Source organism: Vicugna pacos, chromosome 7 (genome assembly GCF_048564905.1).
Source record: "Vicugna pacos chromosome 7, VicPac4, whole genome shotgun sequence".
Classification (NCBI taxonomy): domain Eukaryota; kingdom Metazoa; phylum Chordata; class Mammalia; order Artiodactyla; family Camelidae; genus Vicugna; species Vicugna pacos.
In genome coordinates, this window is record NC_132993.1 from 69,567,153 (window position 1) to 69,585,923 (window position 18,771).

Here is an 18,771-nt window from a genome sequence, read left to right on the forward strand (position 1 = left end):
ATATATAAAAGGTTATTTTTATCAGTTTTTTGTTTACTTGAAAATTCTCCCTGAATGTGCTTTATGTGACTGTATGAGTTTGAAAATACGACTTATTTTCCCAAACATCAAAGCTCTGTATATGCCCTAAAGTCTGCATATGCTTCCTTAAGGGTAATGAAGCTTTTTCTGATTATTCATTGTCTGATGTTATGCTGATTCATTGTTTATATGTAATTTTAAAAAAATACCAGCATCGGGAATAATTTAATCACTTGGTAGAACATATTGCCATGAAAATCTTTACACCTGAATACATTTCTGAACGGTGCTTTTTTTATCCCTCAGTTGTGTACTAGAGTACATGAAAATGGTATGCCCCCATTATTAACTGTAATTCATACATCACTGCTGACTAAAATGTGCGTCAGTCCTCCAGTCTCTTCTGCTGGTCCTTGTCCTCTTTTCCTTGAGCCCTGTTGTCTCCTCTCGCCAAAAGAGGAGACACTAGCCAATTTATTACACTAGCCAATTTCTCCCTTTTTTTTCCCCTGCTTTAGAGTGAATGTGCAAACTATGTTCGGGTTTTGCATCACTATAACAGGACACACCTTCTGACCTGTGGTACCGGAGCTTTTGACCCGCTTTGTGCCTTCATCAGAGTGGGATACCATTTGGAGGTACGATGATTTCATTCGTTGCAATCAGTGAATTATCAAAAGTAATGCTGAAGAGAACTTTGTTTTAAAAAGAAAGGTTGTGACATTTCTTTGGATGAAAGAGGAAGAGCATTTGTGATCTGATTCACCTTGCTTGAGTCAAAGAAATGATCTCTCTGGGCCTTAAAATCTTTGTCAGCTATAAAATCTGTGAGCCAATTAACTCTTTATGTATTCTTCACTGAACGATTTCCTTTGCTTAATTTGTCCACTTGAAGTATTTCTTAATATCAAAATGTTCTCTCTTGTGTTTTTATATAAATTTTTATTCCTGAAAGCACCAAATTAGAATGAGTATACATATGAATATATATACACATATGTATTTATGAATACGTTTATACAAATAAAATTACTACATATAGTATTTTTAAAAAGACACGCAAAGACCTGTTGATCCTGTAATAACTCCTTTTCTCAGCCTGGGGAGTTGGGGTGGGATGGGGAGAGATTGTAAACTGACTTAAGCTAAACATTAGTGGGTGAGAACTATACGTGTCTTCCTGGACCCCACCATTAGGTGATATGGTATCATGAAGGCAAATCCCAGCTGAATTCTGCCGCACACACATGCACACACACAGACACAGACACACACACACACACAAAATACTTACTAACAAACAACCTTGAAGAGCAATCATATAAACTGTTTCAACCTTGGTGAGTTCTCCACTCTTGTTTATTTAGGTACATTTTCAAGCACCTTATGTCATAGTTTCACTGTGAGGCATACTAAACAATATACTGGTGTCAGGGCCTGCTACCTTTTATTGAGTTTAGAAGGCAGAATCCTCAGTTAAGACAGGACACAGACAAAACAGAGCTACAGCAGTTAGTTTCTCCTGATTCTTACACCCCGTTTATGAAAAGGGTAGCAGTGACTATAAAATATTTTCAGCCACTGCACGTGAAGAACAACATTCATTTCATTAGTGAAAAATTATTTCTGATATTCTTGATTCTAGTTAATATTCAGGTGCACACGAAATTAGTAGTATCTGAAGTGTTTACTCTTACTGCCTCTGCAGAGTGCCCTGATTGAGGTATTTCAGCCGTGAAGTGTCTTTATAGGCAGGATTTTTGATTTGCATATTTTAAATGCTAACTAACCATCCCTAGTTGTAGATTAATGTTAAGTAGCATACACAAACACATCATAGTGTATTTACTAAATTATTTTACGGAAACAGTGCCGGCCATATAGTGGGAAAGACTTCAGACAAAGACGTCGAAAGCAAATAAATCCAGTGCAAAGTCAGAATGTTTACATATATACAGATATACAAAGTATACATATGTGTACACATATGTACACATGTTTATACAAACACAGATATTCATGCAAACTTAGAATATATACAACTTTTGGTGCAGATCTATTGGCAACAATCCTCTTAGTTTTCATTTATCTGAAAATACCTGTATTTCATCTTTTTTTTGGAAGGATATTTTCCCTGGAGATAGAATTCCGGTTAACAATTTTTTTTTCTTTAAACATCTCAGAAATGCTTTATTATCTTATAACCGCTTTCTGTTGTAAATTCAGGTTTCATTCATAATGATATTACTCTGTTTGTAATTGCTTTATCTTTCAAAATTTTCTGTCTTTGTTTTTCAGTAGCTTTTCTATAGTGTGCCTATGTGTGTGGTTGGAATGGTAGTTGGGAGATTGGTATTTATATTTCTTGGGACACTAAGATTTTTAGGTACTGAGTTTACATTTTGTGCCAAACTTATGGCCTTTTTTTTTTAAATTAAATCTCTGCCTCATTCCTTCAATCCTCTCATTCAGAGAGAGAGAAAGAGAGATAAATAGACAGACAGACAAACAGACAGGCAGACAAATTGACTTTTGGGCATTGTCCCACAGATCACTGAGAGTCTGTTCATTTTTATTCACTCTCTTGTCTGTTTTTCCAATTGAATAAATATTATTCATTTCTTTTCAAGCTTATTAACCCTTTCTTCTGACATCTTTAATATGCTGTTAAGCCCACTCCACTAATGGTATGTATAAATACTGTACTTTTTAGTTCTAGAACTTTCATTTTGTATATTTTCCATTTCTATACTGAGCTTTCCCCCATATTTTTACCCATTGTGACTATATTTTCCTTTAAGCCTTTGAACATACGTTAACAGCTATTTTAAAATCCCTGTGTGCTAACTTAAACACCTGGGTCAGCATAAGGTAATTTTGCATTGACTACTTTTTCTCTTGCTGTGGATCATATTTTCTTGTCTCTTTACATGTCTAGTAATTTTTATTTTGTACTGGACATTATAGATTATATGTTTTTATTTTGTGTTCTGAATTCTGTTATCTTTTGAATAGGGTCAATTTTTATTCTAGTAGGGCGTTTACCTGTCAAGACTCCCACTCCAAGCTCCCTTGCAGCAGGCAGCAGCCACAAATCTCTGTCAACTTTGTAGCCACTGCTTTTCATGGTCTGCTTGCACCTGTAGTTCAGCTGTCAGCTAAAGATTTGGGAGAGAGTATATGCATATATCTCAGGGTGCCTCCTTCAGTTTCTGGGTACGTTGTCTCACTTTTCATCTGATCTGGTACCTTAGATATCTGTTCTGTGGCTTTCCAGGCTAGTCTCTAGCTTTCTGCTTGAGTTGTAGCCATTCCTCACCACATGAATTAGGAGGTTTCCTTGAGTGAAGAACTCTCCAGTCTCTGTCTGCTCTTACCTCATCTCCAGTGCCTTCAAATAATTGTTTTTTATATTTTTTACTTAGTTAATCATCATTATCTGTGGGAGTTAGTTCAATACAAGCTGCATTGTCACTATTAGAAGTGAAACGCCATGTAATTCACCTTCACATTCATGACGTTGAATATTTTTCTCATGTAAGTGTCTAAGTATTAGGTATGATTAAAACATATTTTGAAAACAAAATTCTCTGTGTCATAAAAGGAATTTGTGGTCATATGATAATAAGGGCAGTGAAAGATTTATTCCCAGAACTCTACTTAGAGGCTTGATAATTTCATATGAGGGAATGAAAAATTGTAAATTATTATAGGTAAAGAAAATGCTTTGAAAAATACAGAGAGAGACACATATGGAGTAGGTTCACAGACATTAGTCTAGTTGGTTGGGAAATAGCAGGAGTTAAACTGGGGCAAATTGGTGGAGGATTTTAATGCCAGACAGTGGCATTCTATAGTTATAGCTAAAAAATAGCATAGAGACCATGAAGGACTTGGAGCAGAGTGTTTGATTGACATGCCATGGGTAATATTTAGGATTGATCCAAGCAGAGAAGGATGAAAGGCAGAGGAAGTTAGAGGAGGCTGTTGTAAGAGTCTTTGTGAGAGATGATGAGGATATTTAAGAGTGTTGTCACAAGCAGAGGAAAGGAGATGTGGGGCTGATGTGAGAAGCCACTCAGCAGGAATTTATATAATTTAATGTTTTATTGGATGTTGCCGTGATATGGCATTTAAAAACAATTTGATTTTATTTCTTGATGCTTGGGAAGAAAAAGAGTAACAGCAAGAGGAAACTGTGGAGGCAGAGTATGTATGTTTTTGTGAGAATATAAAAAGTGCTCCATGTTTCTCAATTATAGCTTTTTCCCCCATACACAGCTATTTGAAAAAATTGATCCTGGAGCTAGGATAGGATATTATCAGAATAGTTTGATTTATTGAACCCTAGGGAGTTAATAGTCCCTGAAGGAGTCTCTCCTTTTCTCTTTTTCTCTCTCTCCCTCAATCTCTCTCTTATTTTTTCCTCACTTTCCTTCTCCACCTTTCACTTTACCAAAGTAGCTTGGAAAATGCCATTATTTAGGTGACAGTAGAATGTCTAGGGAATACCAGTGTAAACAGACTGAGCAAACAGAGTAGTATAAGGCAAAGTAGAATCACACTTGGAAAAAGAAAAAAATTAATGATTATTAGACAATATCATCAATGCTACAGGGAGGGCCGTTTTGGTAAAGAGATGAGTGATTAAGATGTAGGAAGTTAGGAAGTGACTAAATAGTGATAAAATAAAGGCAGTAATAATTGTCTGTTTAATCCAGAAATAGAATTGTTAAGGAAAACATATATAAGGAAGGATATAAAAGTGTAGGAGTGTTGAAAGAAGTTTTTCCTCAGGATAGTCAATCAAGAAACTTAAATTACTTATTTAATAAGAGGATGTAATCACCTGCCTTCTTGGAGTTAAGGAGACTGGGTAGGGAGCAAGTTTGCCAGAGAGGAGGGCTGTCAGATAGTCAGTGGAGAGATCTCATTAGCAGTTGGATATAAAGGGCTGTTTTTCAGGAGATAAATCTGAACTAGAAATATTGATTTGAGAATTAACAGCATATATATGTGTGTGAAAGCTGAGATCTTTAGGTATGATATCATTGCTTGGGAAGAGAATGTGAGTAAAAATAGCTGCGTATGGAGCCCAGAAACACCAATATTTGAAAAGTTAGTGGAGGAAGAAAAAGCCCATAAAGGAGACTAATAAGGAGTTACTAGAAAAGTTAGGAGGAAAATAAGACAGTGAGATAGAACAGAAATGAGGGAGTGATCACCAGTGTTAGAAGTCTCCAAGAGTCAGTGTCGTTGCACCTAGAAAGTCTTTGGAGGCATTTATGAGAGGAGTTTCAATAAAATGTGGATGCAAACCATGGTCTTCTGGCATTAAAGGATTGAAAGCCAGCTTTGTCTTGAATCACTTTTACCTCTTTATTATTTTTAACTTTTTACTGAAGTATAATATAAATACAGGAAGTACACAGCATGTGAATGAGTTGCTAGACCATTTCTACAAATTGAATTCCCTGTGTAACAGATATCTGGATCAGATCATTTCTTTTCTTTTAATTTTTTTGCTTTTGTTTTCATCATTTATTTTTCCTCAGAGGATGTAAACTCAGGTTTATTTTGTTTGTTTTTTTCTCTTACTCCCCTTCTAGTTTAGTCTTCATTTTCAAAGTGATTTTTTCTTTTGATTTCAGAATCCTTCCTGAATTCTATCACTTCATTTTTGAGTTTTTCTAATTTTGATGTATGCTTTTCTTGTACTTCTCCTATCATTTTCTTAATTTATTTTAGCTTCTGTTGAAATACTAAGTTGTGTTTGATTCTCATCTATTTTGTGAAATGTCTCTTTGACAGACTTTCATGGTCTATGGTAATGTTAATTCTGTTTCTTATTCTTTTATCCAAAAATAACATTGTACTGGATTCAGATGGTATCTTTTTCTGTTGCTCATTTTTATATAAAATTAGTTTTCCAGAGCTTTTAGAAAGAAAGTGTAGATCAGAATAATTGTATATCTAGCTTCGTATTTTAGAACTCACCATTCTGTTTTGTGAAGTGTTCAAAAACACGGAGATATAAATGGATAAATATAAATGTAGATAAAGATTTGGATAAAGACATAGATATAGATATTCTTTAGGCTATGATCTCCTCTTTTGTCTGGATATTGCTTTCCTTTGACCTTCTTTTTTCCTTTCTTAGACAAATTATATTCAACTCACAGGAGTCTCTTCTTGGAAGGGAAGTTGGCTGGTTAATTTTGAGGGCTCATAGGGCTCTATCCTTCCCACAGGCCACTTCCCATCACAGTCCTATCAGATTGAATCAGCATGAATTTCTCCAAAGTTCAGCCGTCATTCTGAAGTGATGCTGTACATTCAGTGAGCACTTACTGGAAGTTTGAGAGTTCTTTTCTCCCCACAGTTGACAAAACCTGGTTGCTTTTCTCTGCTTCCTTCTGCAAGATATTAATACTCTATGTGGCTTATAGCTTGCAATGGTTCCTCCACACCTGCTGGTACTTGGGGACCCACAGAGATGTCTTAACAGCCAGTTTGCTGTAGGTGTTGTCTGTGAACTTTTGATTTGGCATTTCTAGTTGATCGATCTGTTTTTCTGGGAGAACTTACAGAGAACAGAATATATGCCTCTGCTGCTGTCCTCTCAGAAATCTAATATTATGGAGTCCAGGCTCATATTGCTTGCCATACAATTGAAGCCAGCAATTGAGAGATGAGTTGTGGGGCAAAGAATAGCAACTTTATTTGCAAAGCCAGCAAACCAAGAAGATAGTGGACTAGTGTCCCCAAAGTACCATCTTACCTGAGTTAGAATTCAGATATCTTTTATACTAAAAGGAGTGGAGGTGTGTCTAGTTGTTGCAGACTTCTTGGTGCCAGAATCCTTTGTTCTTGGAGCTGGTCATGTAAGTCTGGTCACAATGTTCCTATAAACCTCTAACAAAAATGTTAGTCTGTGTCCTCTAACTTTTTATCTCCGAATGGAAGTGTTATACCTTTAAGGATCAGAGTCTTGAGAATGGGTTGTCGTGTATCTTTCAGACTATAGGCAATGTTCTTTTAAAGTGCAGAGCCAGCATGACTGCGCACAGGCAACAGAACACAAAGCTTAGAACTAGAGGAATAGATCCAATATGGAGTCAAGTTTGTTCTTCTTCGTTACTTTGTTTGTTCTTAGGTACTTTGTCAGAGTACCTTTTAAATAATAAAATGCTATACAAATATGAAGTACCATGTAAAATACTACAAGTTTATGTCTCCCTGTAATTTTACTCACCTTACAAAAAAATGGGAATTTTCTGTTACTATAGAGATTCGGACAAAAAAAATCCCAGAAGTTCACACATAAAATAAATTTCTAGAGAATTGGCCAAGGGCTTGAATGGCTGCAAAATGAAAATTGATTTTTGTTATACTTAGCAACCTAAATTTCTCTTAGAATACAATGATTTTAACACAATGATATTAGTGTGCTACTATTTGTGTTCATTTTCTGTGTTGCGAAACAAATTACCAAAACTTTGGCAGCTTCAAACAACATACATTAATTATCTCATAGGTTCTGTGGGACAGGAGGAAGCCAAGCACTGCTTGGCTAACTCTGCTTTTCCAGGCCTCTCAAGACTGAAATCAAGATATTATCTGCGCAACCATCTTTTTAGACCTCAGGGTCGTGTTCCAAGTTCTTGTGGTTGTTGGCAGAATTCAGTTCCTCGCAGCTATCGGACTCAAGTGCCCATTTTCTTGATGGCTGTCACCCAGGGGCTGCTCCGAGCACCTAAGGGTCACCAGACATTCCTTGCCATGTGGTCCTATCACAGCAATGACAGCTTGTTTGAAGCCAGCAGCAAAATCTACCTGTCCAGTTTGCTAAGAGGGAGTCATATAATATAACCTAATTAAGAGAATTACTGTACCATCACCATGTAAAATTCTATCATCTAGAGAGGAGTTTCCCACCGTGCTTCTAGGTCTTGCCCAACCCAAGGGGTGGAGATTATACTGGACATCCGTAAGAGGGGGTGGGAATATTGGGGGCCGTTAATATTCTGCCCACCATAATTTCCTTTACTTATTTTCATGTGAAAGGAAGACTGTATTAGTACAAGTGTTTTAAATGGGTGTTTCTGTGGGAAGCAAGGCCAAGGCACAGTGAGGGATGAGAAGTAAAGTCATTTTTTAAACTTTGTTCACGGCTCTCCTCTTAAAAGTAACTTGCATTCCTCCTTGTAAGGATGGAATTAAAGGATGAATATGTGGGCCCCCTCCCAAATTTTGCCTGACCTAACGTGGGAAGTTTGATTGTCCTTGAGGGCATATGCATTTTTATATAGATTGCTGTAGTATTTCACTAGTGTAGGGTAAATTTTCTCAGTGTATTTTTATTTAAAGCCTGTTTATATCCATTGTTAAGTATGCAGACTAACTTAGTCATGCAAATGTGATCGGCTCCAGAGATAACCAGTAATGCCCCTTTTGATTTTCATTATATGATTTTGAAATGATTTTCATCCAGTGCAGAATGTAGCTACTCAGCTATTGAAGTTGGGATAGTGCCACCTTTAAAATCAAAAGGGTTGTACATATACCTGAATTCATTATAAGTCTCTTTGAAAATATGCTAGAAACTGTCCCCAAATAATGTTTTTACCAAGTTAGTCCACATTTGTACTTTATAGACTGGAAATTTTGCATTTTTCTGGTTGTTTGTATTCTCCAGTTAAATAGGTTGTGATTGGCCGATGAGAGATTACTCTCCAGATATAACAGGTTCTTGCTTTTTAGAGTCATGTTTGACCTCATGGGTCCTTTAGAGCTTTAGACCAAGCACAGCATCCAGTTTGTGGCCTGGTGCGCCACTGGCTTCAAAGTTGGTGTTAATTTCCAGCCTCCCATGGTGTACCTGTGGAGACCCGGCCAAAGTAGTGAATCTTTTATTTTCAGTGAATATTGAAAATACCTTTTCAGGTGACCATACTTAAGTATCCAAAATAAATTGAAACATACATGTCATGAGCACATGGATTTTTTCAGACATCTTTTTTAAAAGGTACTTAATATTTATTTCTTAGCAGATGAAATTTTAGTTTTTGCGTGTAGTATAGAGTCAGATTTCTATTGGGAGAGCCAACAAAACTAGTAAGTTTCTAGAGGTTTAAAAAGTTACCCATTACAGTTATATAACTGACACTAGTAATTTGTTTTACACAACTGATAACAGTATAGCCATGCATTTAATATTCTTTGTGTTTTTCACAAAGAAATATGCACATTTTCATTTCACAAATTATTTTGTCTAGTATTAACTCTTGCCACACCCAGCTTTTAAACACACAAAATTTCAAAGATTGTCAGATTTGTTCTCTTAAAGGGTTTCTGTTAGGTCCCTATTTGTTTCTATTTGGTTACCTGCAATTAACAGTAGGTAAAAAAATGTTAAAGGTAATAATTCTAAAATAATTTTGTAAAAATCTTAAAGGATATTAGTCATATGAATAGCATAAACATATGAAAATTTCATTGAGTATTTAGCAATATTTATATTTTTAGATAATTTTTAAATATTGTTGGCCTTTGGTTAAAAGAAATGTCCAGATTAAAATTTGCATTGGAAGAGTTTTATAAATCTTATTAGTCACATGTTTTGAAGGGCAATGCTGGTCTGTAACTTCCTGATCCATTTATGTGAAAATAATATCTAGAAATATTTTATTGATTTAAAAATTATGGCAGTTTATCATATACTCATTTCAAATAAGTGATTAAAAGGTCATATGTATTACCCTATGAAGTCAGGTTTATATTTTGTTTTCTATCTCTGAAGTTTTCTTTCTGGAGACCATGTGGTATATATGTATTTTTGACTAGAAGTATAATAGAAATTATAAGCAATGAACCTAGAGATTACCTAACAAAAATACTTTTTTTGAAGTAGGGAGAATGGAAATATTTTGTCATTGGAATGGATATTAAAAATTAATGTTAAAAAGGAAATTATTTACACTGTCATTACAGCTATCAAATAAAAACGCAGCAATAATTTTTTTGAAAGAAGACATCCTAAGAGTTCTCATCACAAGGAAAAATTATTTTCCTTCTTTTATTTTGGATCTTAAAAAAAAGACAGAAATTTTCTGAGTAGGTAAAGAAGATCATTTCAAATTTCTTATCACATTAGATTGTGATTTGTTATTTAGAAATTAGCATGAGAAGACTTAAATAGTAGCTGATTTTTGATAGAAATTTTATATCTTGTCCATCAGGTGCTCAGTCATTTTCTGCATTATTTCTCTGCTTTCTTTACTGCAAATCAAAAGATATTTTTCAGTGCAGATGATAGAAAAGGCAGTGTTACAATTTCTGGGGCATAAAAAGGTGAGCATGACATTTTCTCCAGAAGCTTGCAGTCTACTATTTTTGTGATTTTTAACATCCCTAAGGTTATTTAAAAATGTCTCAGGATAGAGGAGTTGTTCCTTCAAGGCCTGTCTTCCTGTCAATCTTAATTGTGAAAGCTGGTTGTAGGATCTTCTGGTAGGAAGGGGAACAGGATTCCTTGGGGTAGTTTTTTTGTCAGAATGATTATATGAAAGCTTTTGGAAAGTCAGACTGCTTGACAAACTTCCCTTCCAGCTCACTCTTTTGCATGCTCTGTGTGTGAAGCAGTTGGTAAGAAACTCCATTCTCCAGCACCAAGTGCCTGGGAACAAAGAGAAGGTACAGAGCAAAGCCGGTGATGCTGTGGTGCTGAGCCGCTTTCCTATTGGCCCCTGGGGACGAGGGACCAGGAGAGGCTTAGGCTGTGCCAGAACTCTAATTAACGAAGAGGCAGGCCAGATCCTCAGGGAGCAGTGAGCTCTGCTATGAGGGCTTTTTTCCCTCCACTTAATACGTAGAATACATGGGAAAAGTCAGTAAAATAAAAAGTGAAAGTACCCCAGGGCCAACTTTTGTCCATTTCTTCTGTGCCACCCCTGTTAATACCTTGTTTGATTTTCCAAATGTGTGTGTATTGCATGTATGATAACAAAAGATGTTAACATTCTACTTGGACTTACGATTTTGTTGATTTTTTACTCAAAACTATTTCAAAGACATTACTCTTTGTATATTTGGACATAATCTCATTCATTTAAATGGCTACGTAGTATTTCATAGTTAGAGTGGACCATAATGTAATGAAGTGATTTATTTTTAAACTATTGATCCTAAGGCTACAGCGAAGCAGAGAATGAGCGTGGTACTCGAGTGGTTGGGCACCCAAAGGGCAAATGAGCTGCTCGTGGCTGTGTCCCAGGAAGCATTCATGTCTCTTCTGTTGGATCAGACATTATAAACTGGTGGCCATATGTCCAGTTCAGCTCACAGATGTGCTTTGTTTGTCACAGTGTTTCTTGTTGGTTTTCTTTTTAAGAGCCTACATTTGAAAACCGGTTGGTTGCACAGAGTAAATTGTGATTTCCATTGGAATGACATGAAAAGAATCAGCGGGTGCCTAGTAGTTGCTGCCCTGTTCCTCGCATAGGGCATGTGCTCAATTCCACAGTCCCCGTCACACACACAGTCCATGCTTCCACCCAGCTACTGCGGGTCCACCTGGTCATGATGGGCATTTGCATTTGTTATTCAGGCACTAGAAGGATTATGAACTTCCTCAAAACCATTTCGTGGTTAGAATCTAGTGGTCGATAACCATGGGAAGAAGGAATGAGCAAGCCAATGAATTAATGAACGACTGGGTTTTGTTATATTCATACTTTGATGTAAAACTCTAACAGAATTCTAACAGTCCAAATTAATCTGGACTTTATTTTGATATATGAAAGTTTCAGTTAAACTTGGTGAATTTTTGCTTTTTTTCTGACTTTATAACTTCATAATGTTTTGCTTTTTAAAATAATTTTATTTGGTTCAATTGGTGTAAGTATTTATAAGGTAGACTTTATCTTATCCATTCTATGATATGTTCCCTCTGTACTCACACTTTTTACTTTCAATTATGTGAATTCTGCTAACTCTTGAAAAGGTTTGGTGATAATAGATATTTATTTGTTTTCACTCTTCTGGTCTTTAGAACATAAAGAAGCATAACACAGAGAGCAGAGACATTCTTTTTTTTTTAAGACATTCTTGAAGTACAGTTTTTTGTCAACTTTAAAGAAAAGTGTACAGATGAAAAAAAATTGTACCTATGATTAGTTTTTACAAGTTGAACACATCTGTGTAACCAGCGGCCAGATCAAGAAATAAAACATCGAAGTGGGGAGAATATAGCTCAGTGGTAGAGCACATACTTAGTATGCACAAGGTCCTGAGTTCAATCCCCAGTACTTCCATTAAAAAGAAATAAAACATTCCAGTACCCCAGAATCCCTGCTGTGGTTCTTTCACTAAGTATCCATCCCCCACCCCAGCCAAATTAACCACTATTCTGATTTCTATCACCATAGATTAGTTTTGCCTCTTTTAGAATTAGTAGAGTCCTGGAGCACATTTTTTGTGTGTCTAGCTTCTTTGCTTGAGAATATGGTGGGATCAGTGTGTGTTGTATACAGTTGTAGTTCATGTGTTCTCATTGCTCTGCAGTGTTTCTTTGTATGGGTGCAGCTCAGTATATTTACCCCATTGTCCTTTTGCTGAGCCTTTGGGTTGTTTACAGTCGCTGTGCTGTTATCATGCTGCCAGGAACATTCTTGTGCATGTCTTTTGGCAAACGCGCACGTGTATTTGCTTTGTATATTCTAGGAGTGGAACTACTGGGTCATGGAAGATGTGTATGTCCAGCTGTAGTAAATACTGCCAAACTGTTTTCTAGTCCATGTACCAGTTCCATGATGCCCTCTAGCAATACATGCACGTGCCAGTTACTCCCCAGTCTCTAGACAGTACTTAGTATTGTCTGTCTTTTTTCTAACTGTTTTGATGAAAATGTGGTGGTGTCACATTGTGGTTTTAATTTTCATTTTCTTGATGACTAACAAAGTTGAGCACTTTTCACATATTTATCAAGGCTTAGGATTTTTTGAGTCATTCTTGAATTCTCTTTGCTATGTAAGAGCTACTTGATGTTGGCCAAATAAGTTTGTTGGGAGATTTTATGAGGGACCAAGTGGAAAATACCAGTTCAGTGTTGGACAGAAAGAAAATAGTCAGTTAAAGATAATTGTTACCATGACCCTTTTCTTTCGTCCTTTGAAGGTGATAAAAAAAATTTAAAACAAGGATCAAAAAATATAACTGGGGGAAAAATGGTGGAAGAGAACAGTTGAATTAAATATAGAAAAGTGGTGGAAAAGAGGACCAGATAAGGAGAAACCAGTATTTCTTGATTGTTATACTGACTTTCTTGTCAGTCAGTAAATCCAGGAAAAAAGATGTGTTATATAGTTCACTTTAGAAGGAAGAGTGGAGAAATTAATATCAGAAGCTTTGGATTCAGGAACACCAAGAACTTTGATGTATATAATTGAATATAAAATACTTTAAATAAAAAATATGGTAAAAAATGTTCAGTATCACTAATTATCAGAGAAATGCAAATCAAAACTACAATGAGGTATCACCTCACACCAGTCAGAATGGCCGTCATTCAAAAATCCACAAATGACAAATGCTGGAGAGGCTGTGGAGAAAGGGGAACCCTCCTACACTTCTGGTGGGAATGCAGTTTGGTGCAGCCACTATGGAAAACAGTGTGGAGATTCCTCAAAAGACTAGGAATAGACTTACCATATGACCCAGGAATCCCACTCTTGGGCTTGTACCCAGAAGGAAATCTACTTCAGGATGACACCTGTACCCCAATGTTCATAGCAGCACTATTTACAATAGCCGGAACATGGAAACAGCCTAAATGTCCATCAACAGGTGACTGGATAAAGAAGATGTGGTATATTTATACAATGGAATACTACTCAGCCATAAAAACCGACAACATAATGCCATTTGCAGCAACATGGATGCTCCTAGAGAATGTCATTCTAAGTGAAGTAAGCCAGAAGGAGAAAGAAAAATACCATATGAGATCGCTCATATGTGGAATCTAAAAAACAAAAACAAACGAAAACAAAGCATAAATACAGGACAGAAATAGACTCATGGACAGAGAATACAGACTTGTGGTTACTGGGGTGGGGGGTAGAGGGTGGGAAGGGATAGACTGGGATTTCAAAATTGTAGAATAGATAAACAAGATTACACTATATAGCACAGGGAAATATACACAAAATGTTATGATAAATCACAGAGAAAAAAATGTGACAATGAGTGTGTATATGTCCATGAATGACTGAAAAATTGTGCTGAACACTGGAATTTGACACAACACTGTAAAATGATTATGAATCAATAAAAAATGTAAAAAAAAAATCATATATATATATAAAAGTTTAGTCCAATAGTGAGCTGGTATCACAATAAAAATTAGATATTTTTATTAACTTTTCCAACTTTGAGCTTTGAGATATAATTATAAATCTTTTTATAAGATATATTTTTTAAAAAAGGAAAAAAGAAGACACTAATGAACTAATCTACAAAACAGAAACAGACTTGCAGACATATTAAGCAATCTTACGGCTACCAGAGAAAAGGGAATGGGAAGGGATAAACTTGGGAGTTTGAGATTTGCAAATGTTAACCACTATATATAAGAAATAAATAAAAACAGATTTCTTCTGTATAACACGGGGAACTATATTTAGTATCTTGTAATAACCTTTAATAAAAAAGCAGACTTCAGACAATACCGTGGAGCTACAGTAATCAAGACAGCATGGTATTGGTGCAAAAACAGACATATAGACCAATGGAACAGAATAGAGAGCCCAGAAATGAACCCACAAACTTTTGGTCAACTCATCTTCGACAAAGGAGGCAAGAATATACAATGGAATAAAGACAGTCTCTTCAGCAAATGGTGTTGGGAAAACTGGACAGCAGCATGTAAAACAATGAAGCTAGAACACTCCCTGACACCATATACAAAAATCAGCTCAAAATGGATCAAAGACTTAAACATAAAACAAGATACAGTAAACCTCCTAGAGGAAAACATAGGCAAAACATTATCTGACATACATCTCAAAAATTTTCTCCTAGTAGGAATAAAAGCAAGAATAAACAAATGGGACCTAATGAAACTTACAAGCTTCTGCAAAGCAAAGGAAACCATAAGTAGAACAAAAAGACAACCTACGGAATGGGAAAAAAATTTTGCAAATGAAACCGACAAAGACAGCTCATATGACTCAATAAGAAAAAAATAAACAGCCCAATCCAAAAATGGGCAGAAGACCTAAACAAGCAATTCTCCAAGGAAGACATATAAATGATCAAAAGGCACATGGAAAAAATGCTCCATATCAATAATTATCAGAGAAATGCAAATCAAAACTACAATGAGGTATCACCTCACACCAGTCAGAATGGCCGTCATTCAAAAATCCACAAATGACAAATGCTGGAGAGGCTGTGGAGAAAGGGGAACCCTCCTACACTGCTGGTGGGAATGCAGTTTGGTGCAGCCACTATGGAAAACAGTGTGGAGATTCCTCAAAAGACTAGGAATAGACTTACCATATGACCCAGGAATCCCACTCCTGGGCTTGTACCCAGAAGGAAATCTACTTCAGGATGACACCTGCACCCCAATGTTCATAGCAGCACTATTTACAATAGCCGGAACATGGAAACAGCCTAAATGTCCATCAACAGGTGACTGGATAAAGAAGAGGTGGTATATTTATACAATGGAATACTACTCAGCCATAAAACCCGACAACATAATGCCATTTGCAACAACATGGATGCTCCTAGAGAATGTCATTCTAAGTGAAGTAAGCCAGAAGGAGAAAGAAAAATACCATATGAGATCGCTCATATGTGGAATCTAAAAAACAAAAACAAACAAAAACAAAGCATAAATACAGGACAGAAATAGACTCATGGACAGAGAATACAGACTTGTGTGGTTACTGGGGTGGGGGGTAGAGGGTGGGAAGGGATAGACTGGGATTTCAAAATTGTAGAATAGATAAACAAGATTACACTGTATAGCACAGGGAAATATACACAAAATGTTATGATAAATCACAGAGAAAAAAATGTGACAATGAGTGTGTATATGTCCATGAATGACTGAAAAATTGTGCTGAACACTGGAATTTGACACAACATTGTAAAATGATTATAAATCAATAAAAATGTTAAAAAAAAAAAAACAAAAATCCACAAATGATAAATGCTGGAGAGGCTGTGGAGAAAGGAGAACCCTCCTACACTGCTGGTGGGAATGCAGTTTGGTGCAGCCACTGTGGAAAACAGTGTGGAGATTCCTAGGAATAGACTTACCGTATGACCCAGGAATCCCACTCCTGGGCTTATATCCAGAAGGAACCCTACTTCAGGATGGCATCTGCACCCCAATGTTCATAGCAGCACTATTTACAATAGCCAAGACATGGAAACAGCCTAAATGTCCATCAACAGGTGACTGGATAAAGAAGATGTGGTATATTTATACAGTGGTATACTACTCAGCCATAAAACCCGACAGCATAACACCATTTGCAGCAACATGGATGCTCCTGGAGAATGTCATTCTAAGTGAAGTAAGCCAGAAGGAGAAAGAAAAATACCATATGAGATCGCTCATATGTGGAATCTAAAAAACAAAAACAAACAAACAAACAAAAAACCAAAGCATAAATACAAGACAGAAATAGACTCACAGACATAGAATACAGACTTGTGGTTGCCAGAGGGGCAGAGGGTGGGAAGGGATAGACTGGGATTTCAAAATTGTAGAATAGATAAACAAGATTACACTGTATAGCACAGGGAATCACAGAGGAAAAAATGTGAATGAGTGTGTATTTGTCCATGTATGACTGAAAAACTGTGCTGAACACTAGAATTTGACACAACATTGTAAAATGATTATAAATCAATAAAAAATGTTTAAAAAATAAATAAAAAAGCATATGGAAACATATGTATGTATATGCATGACTGGGCATTGTGCTGTACACCAGAAATCAACACATTGTAACTGATTATACTTCAATTAAAAAAAAAGGTACGAACGGTATAGTGGACAGTATCCATAATATAATCCATTGCATAGAAAAAGCACAGACTTTCTACTTATGGTCTTTTGTACCTCATGCCAAAAACTTAAAGTTGTCATAGTGTATAGCTTTTTACATTTATAATTCTGTGGCAACCAGATGATTTCTTTTCCTTATTCAGTGGCTATTGGATATTGGTGGATGTTTTGTAGTAGCTGCATTAGCCTGCTTTAGGTTGGAAATGATGTCTAATAGATTTACTTTTTAATATGCTCTCTTGAAAATATATGGAGAAATTTTGAAAAAATACACCTGAAGATGTTCAGGTCTCCAACTCTAAAGATACATCCGACATTCATTGAAACAATGACCCTAAAGATAAAACATGCTAACTTGAGATGTTCTTGTTTTCAGGGATATTTTCCTTAAGACATTTGAGCAGCATTAGATGATGAAGTAATACATCAGCCTCTTACAGCTAACTTGAATTTTATTAGTGTGGTCAAGTTAAACTAGTTATAAATTCAGTCACACTCTATACTGCTAATTCATGGACATGATACGGAGCAGATATACACAGAGTTAAATTTGATAGCCTAATCAAAATATCAGCTTAATTAAAATGACTTGCTTATTTCAGTCTGACAAATTGAACTTTGTCAGGTTTTACTTTCTAAAGGGACATTGCAACATACTTTAAAGTAAGTAAACTCTAATTTTCCTCATTTATTGTGTTAACTTTTAAGGTCTGCATTGTTGTGGGTATATTTCTAAAAACTCTATTTCCAGCCTTTGTGTAGGTGAGACAGCTAGGCAGAGAAAGGTCAGAAAGAGAAATGAAGAGGTTTGACAGGAATTCAGGATTCTCAATGTGCTGCTCCTCACCATTAGTTTCCTGCAAGAAAATGAAGAAAAAAGTACATTAAGAGACTCAACCAGAATGGAGTCCTTTTATTGTCCTGATGTTGGATAAAATATCCTTTGGCCACTGTGCCTTCTTTTCACTGATTTTTCTGTCTTCAGCAATTCCTATGCTAACTACAGTTTGTGTGCCCCTGGAGAGCAGAGATGCCCCAGTTTTTCTCTCTTCCCCAGTAACTTCTCTTTTCAGCATTTGGAGTAAATAAGCTTCTGTGTACACGTTTCCCCTTTTCTCCAATAACAGTCTTCCTTCTCCTCAGATTAGAATGTTATATCTGATTTTATGTGTCTGTCCATATTCTCATCACTGACTTTGGTAGTCGATCTTGGTTGAGTAACCAATATACAGATTCAGTTTTATTTCTGGGACAAAATTCTGAGCAATATAAACAAGCTGTAGTCTCATCCTATTTCAGTCTCCTCAGGCAAGTTTGTTTTTCTCTCTAATTCCCCCATTTTTTCATTTGTAAAATGAGAAAAGAGGGCATCTTTTGAATCTGAAGTTATGTGTCAGTGAAGTAATCTTGTCTACCTCACAGTCTCATTGTATGAATCAAATTATCTCCAAAAGAATCTTAGAAAATATAAGTCCCACATATTAAGTTCATACCACGTGCCAGATGTTTTTGTTCATTTGCTTTGATGCTCATAACTTTCCACCAGGGAGGAATTAATTGCTTTCATGTAACAGTGTGGAAAGTGAAAAGAAAGTTAGGTTGCTTCTTAACGCTGCACACTAAGTGCCACATTTGGGCTGCATGGTCCAAGGCCAGATTTTGTC

At 36.1% G+C, this 18,771-nt stretch overlaps 1 protein-coding gene across 3 annotated transcripts in view; it reads left to right on the forward strand.

Moving 5' to 3' along the window:
* The window catches only part of SEMA3E (semaphorin 3E), a 308,842-nt gene that overhangs the window by 221,330 nt on the left and 68,741 nt on the right, over nt 1-18,771 (forward strand). For all 3 annotated transcript variants that reach the window (XM_072965116.1, XM_006211742.4, XM_072965117.1), the window contains one exon: nt 540-659. In XM_072965116.1, coding sequence (XP_072821217.1) covers nt 540-659 — 120 coding nt within the window. The remainder of the gene's footprint in view (nt 1-539; nt 660-18,771) is intronic.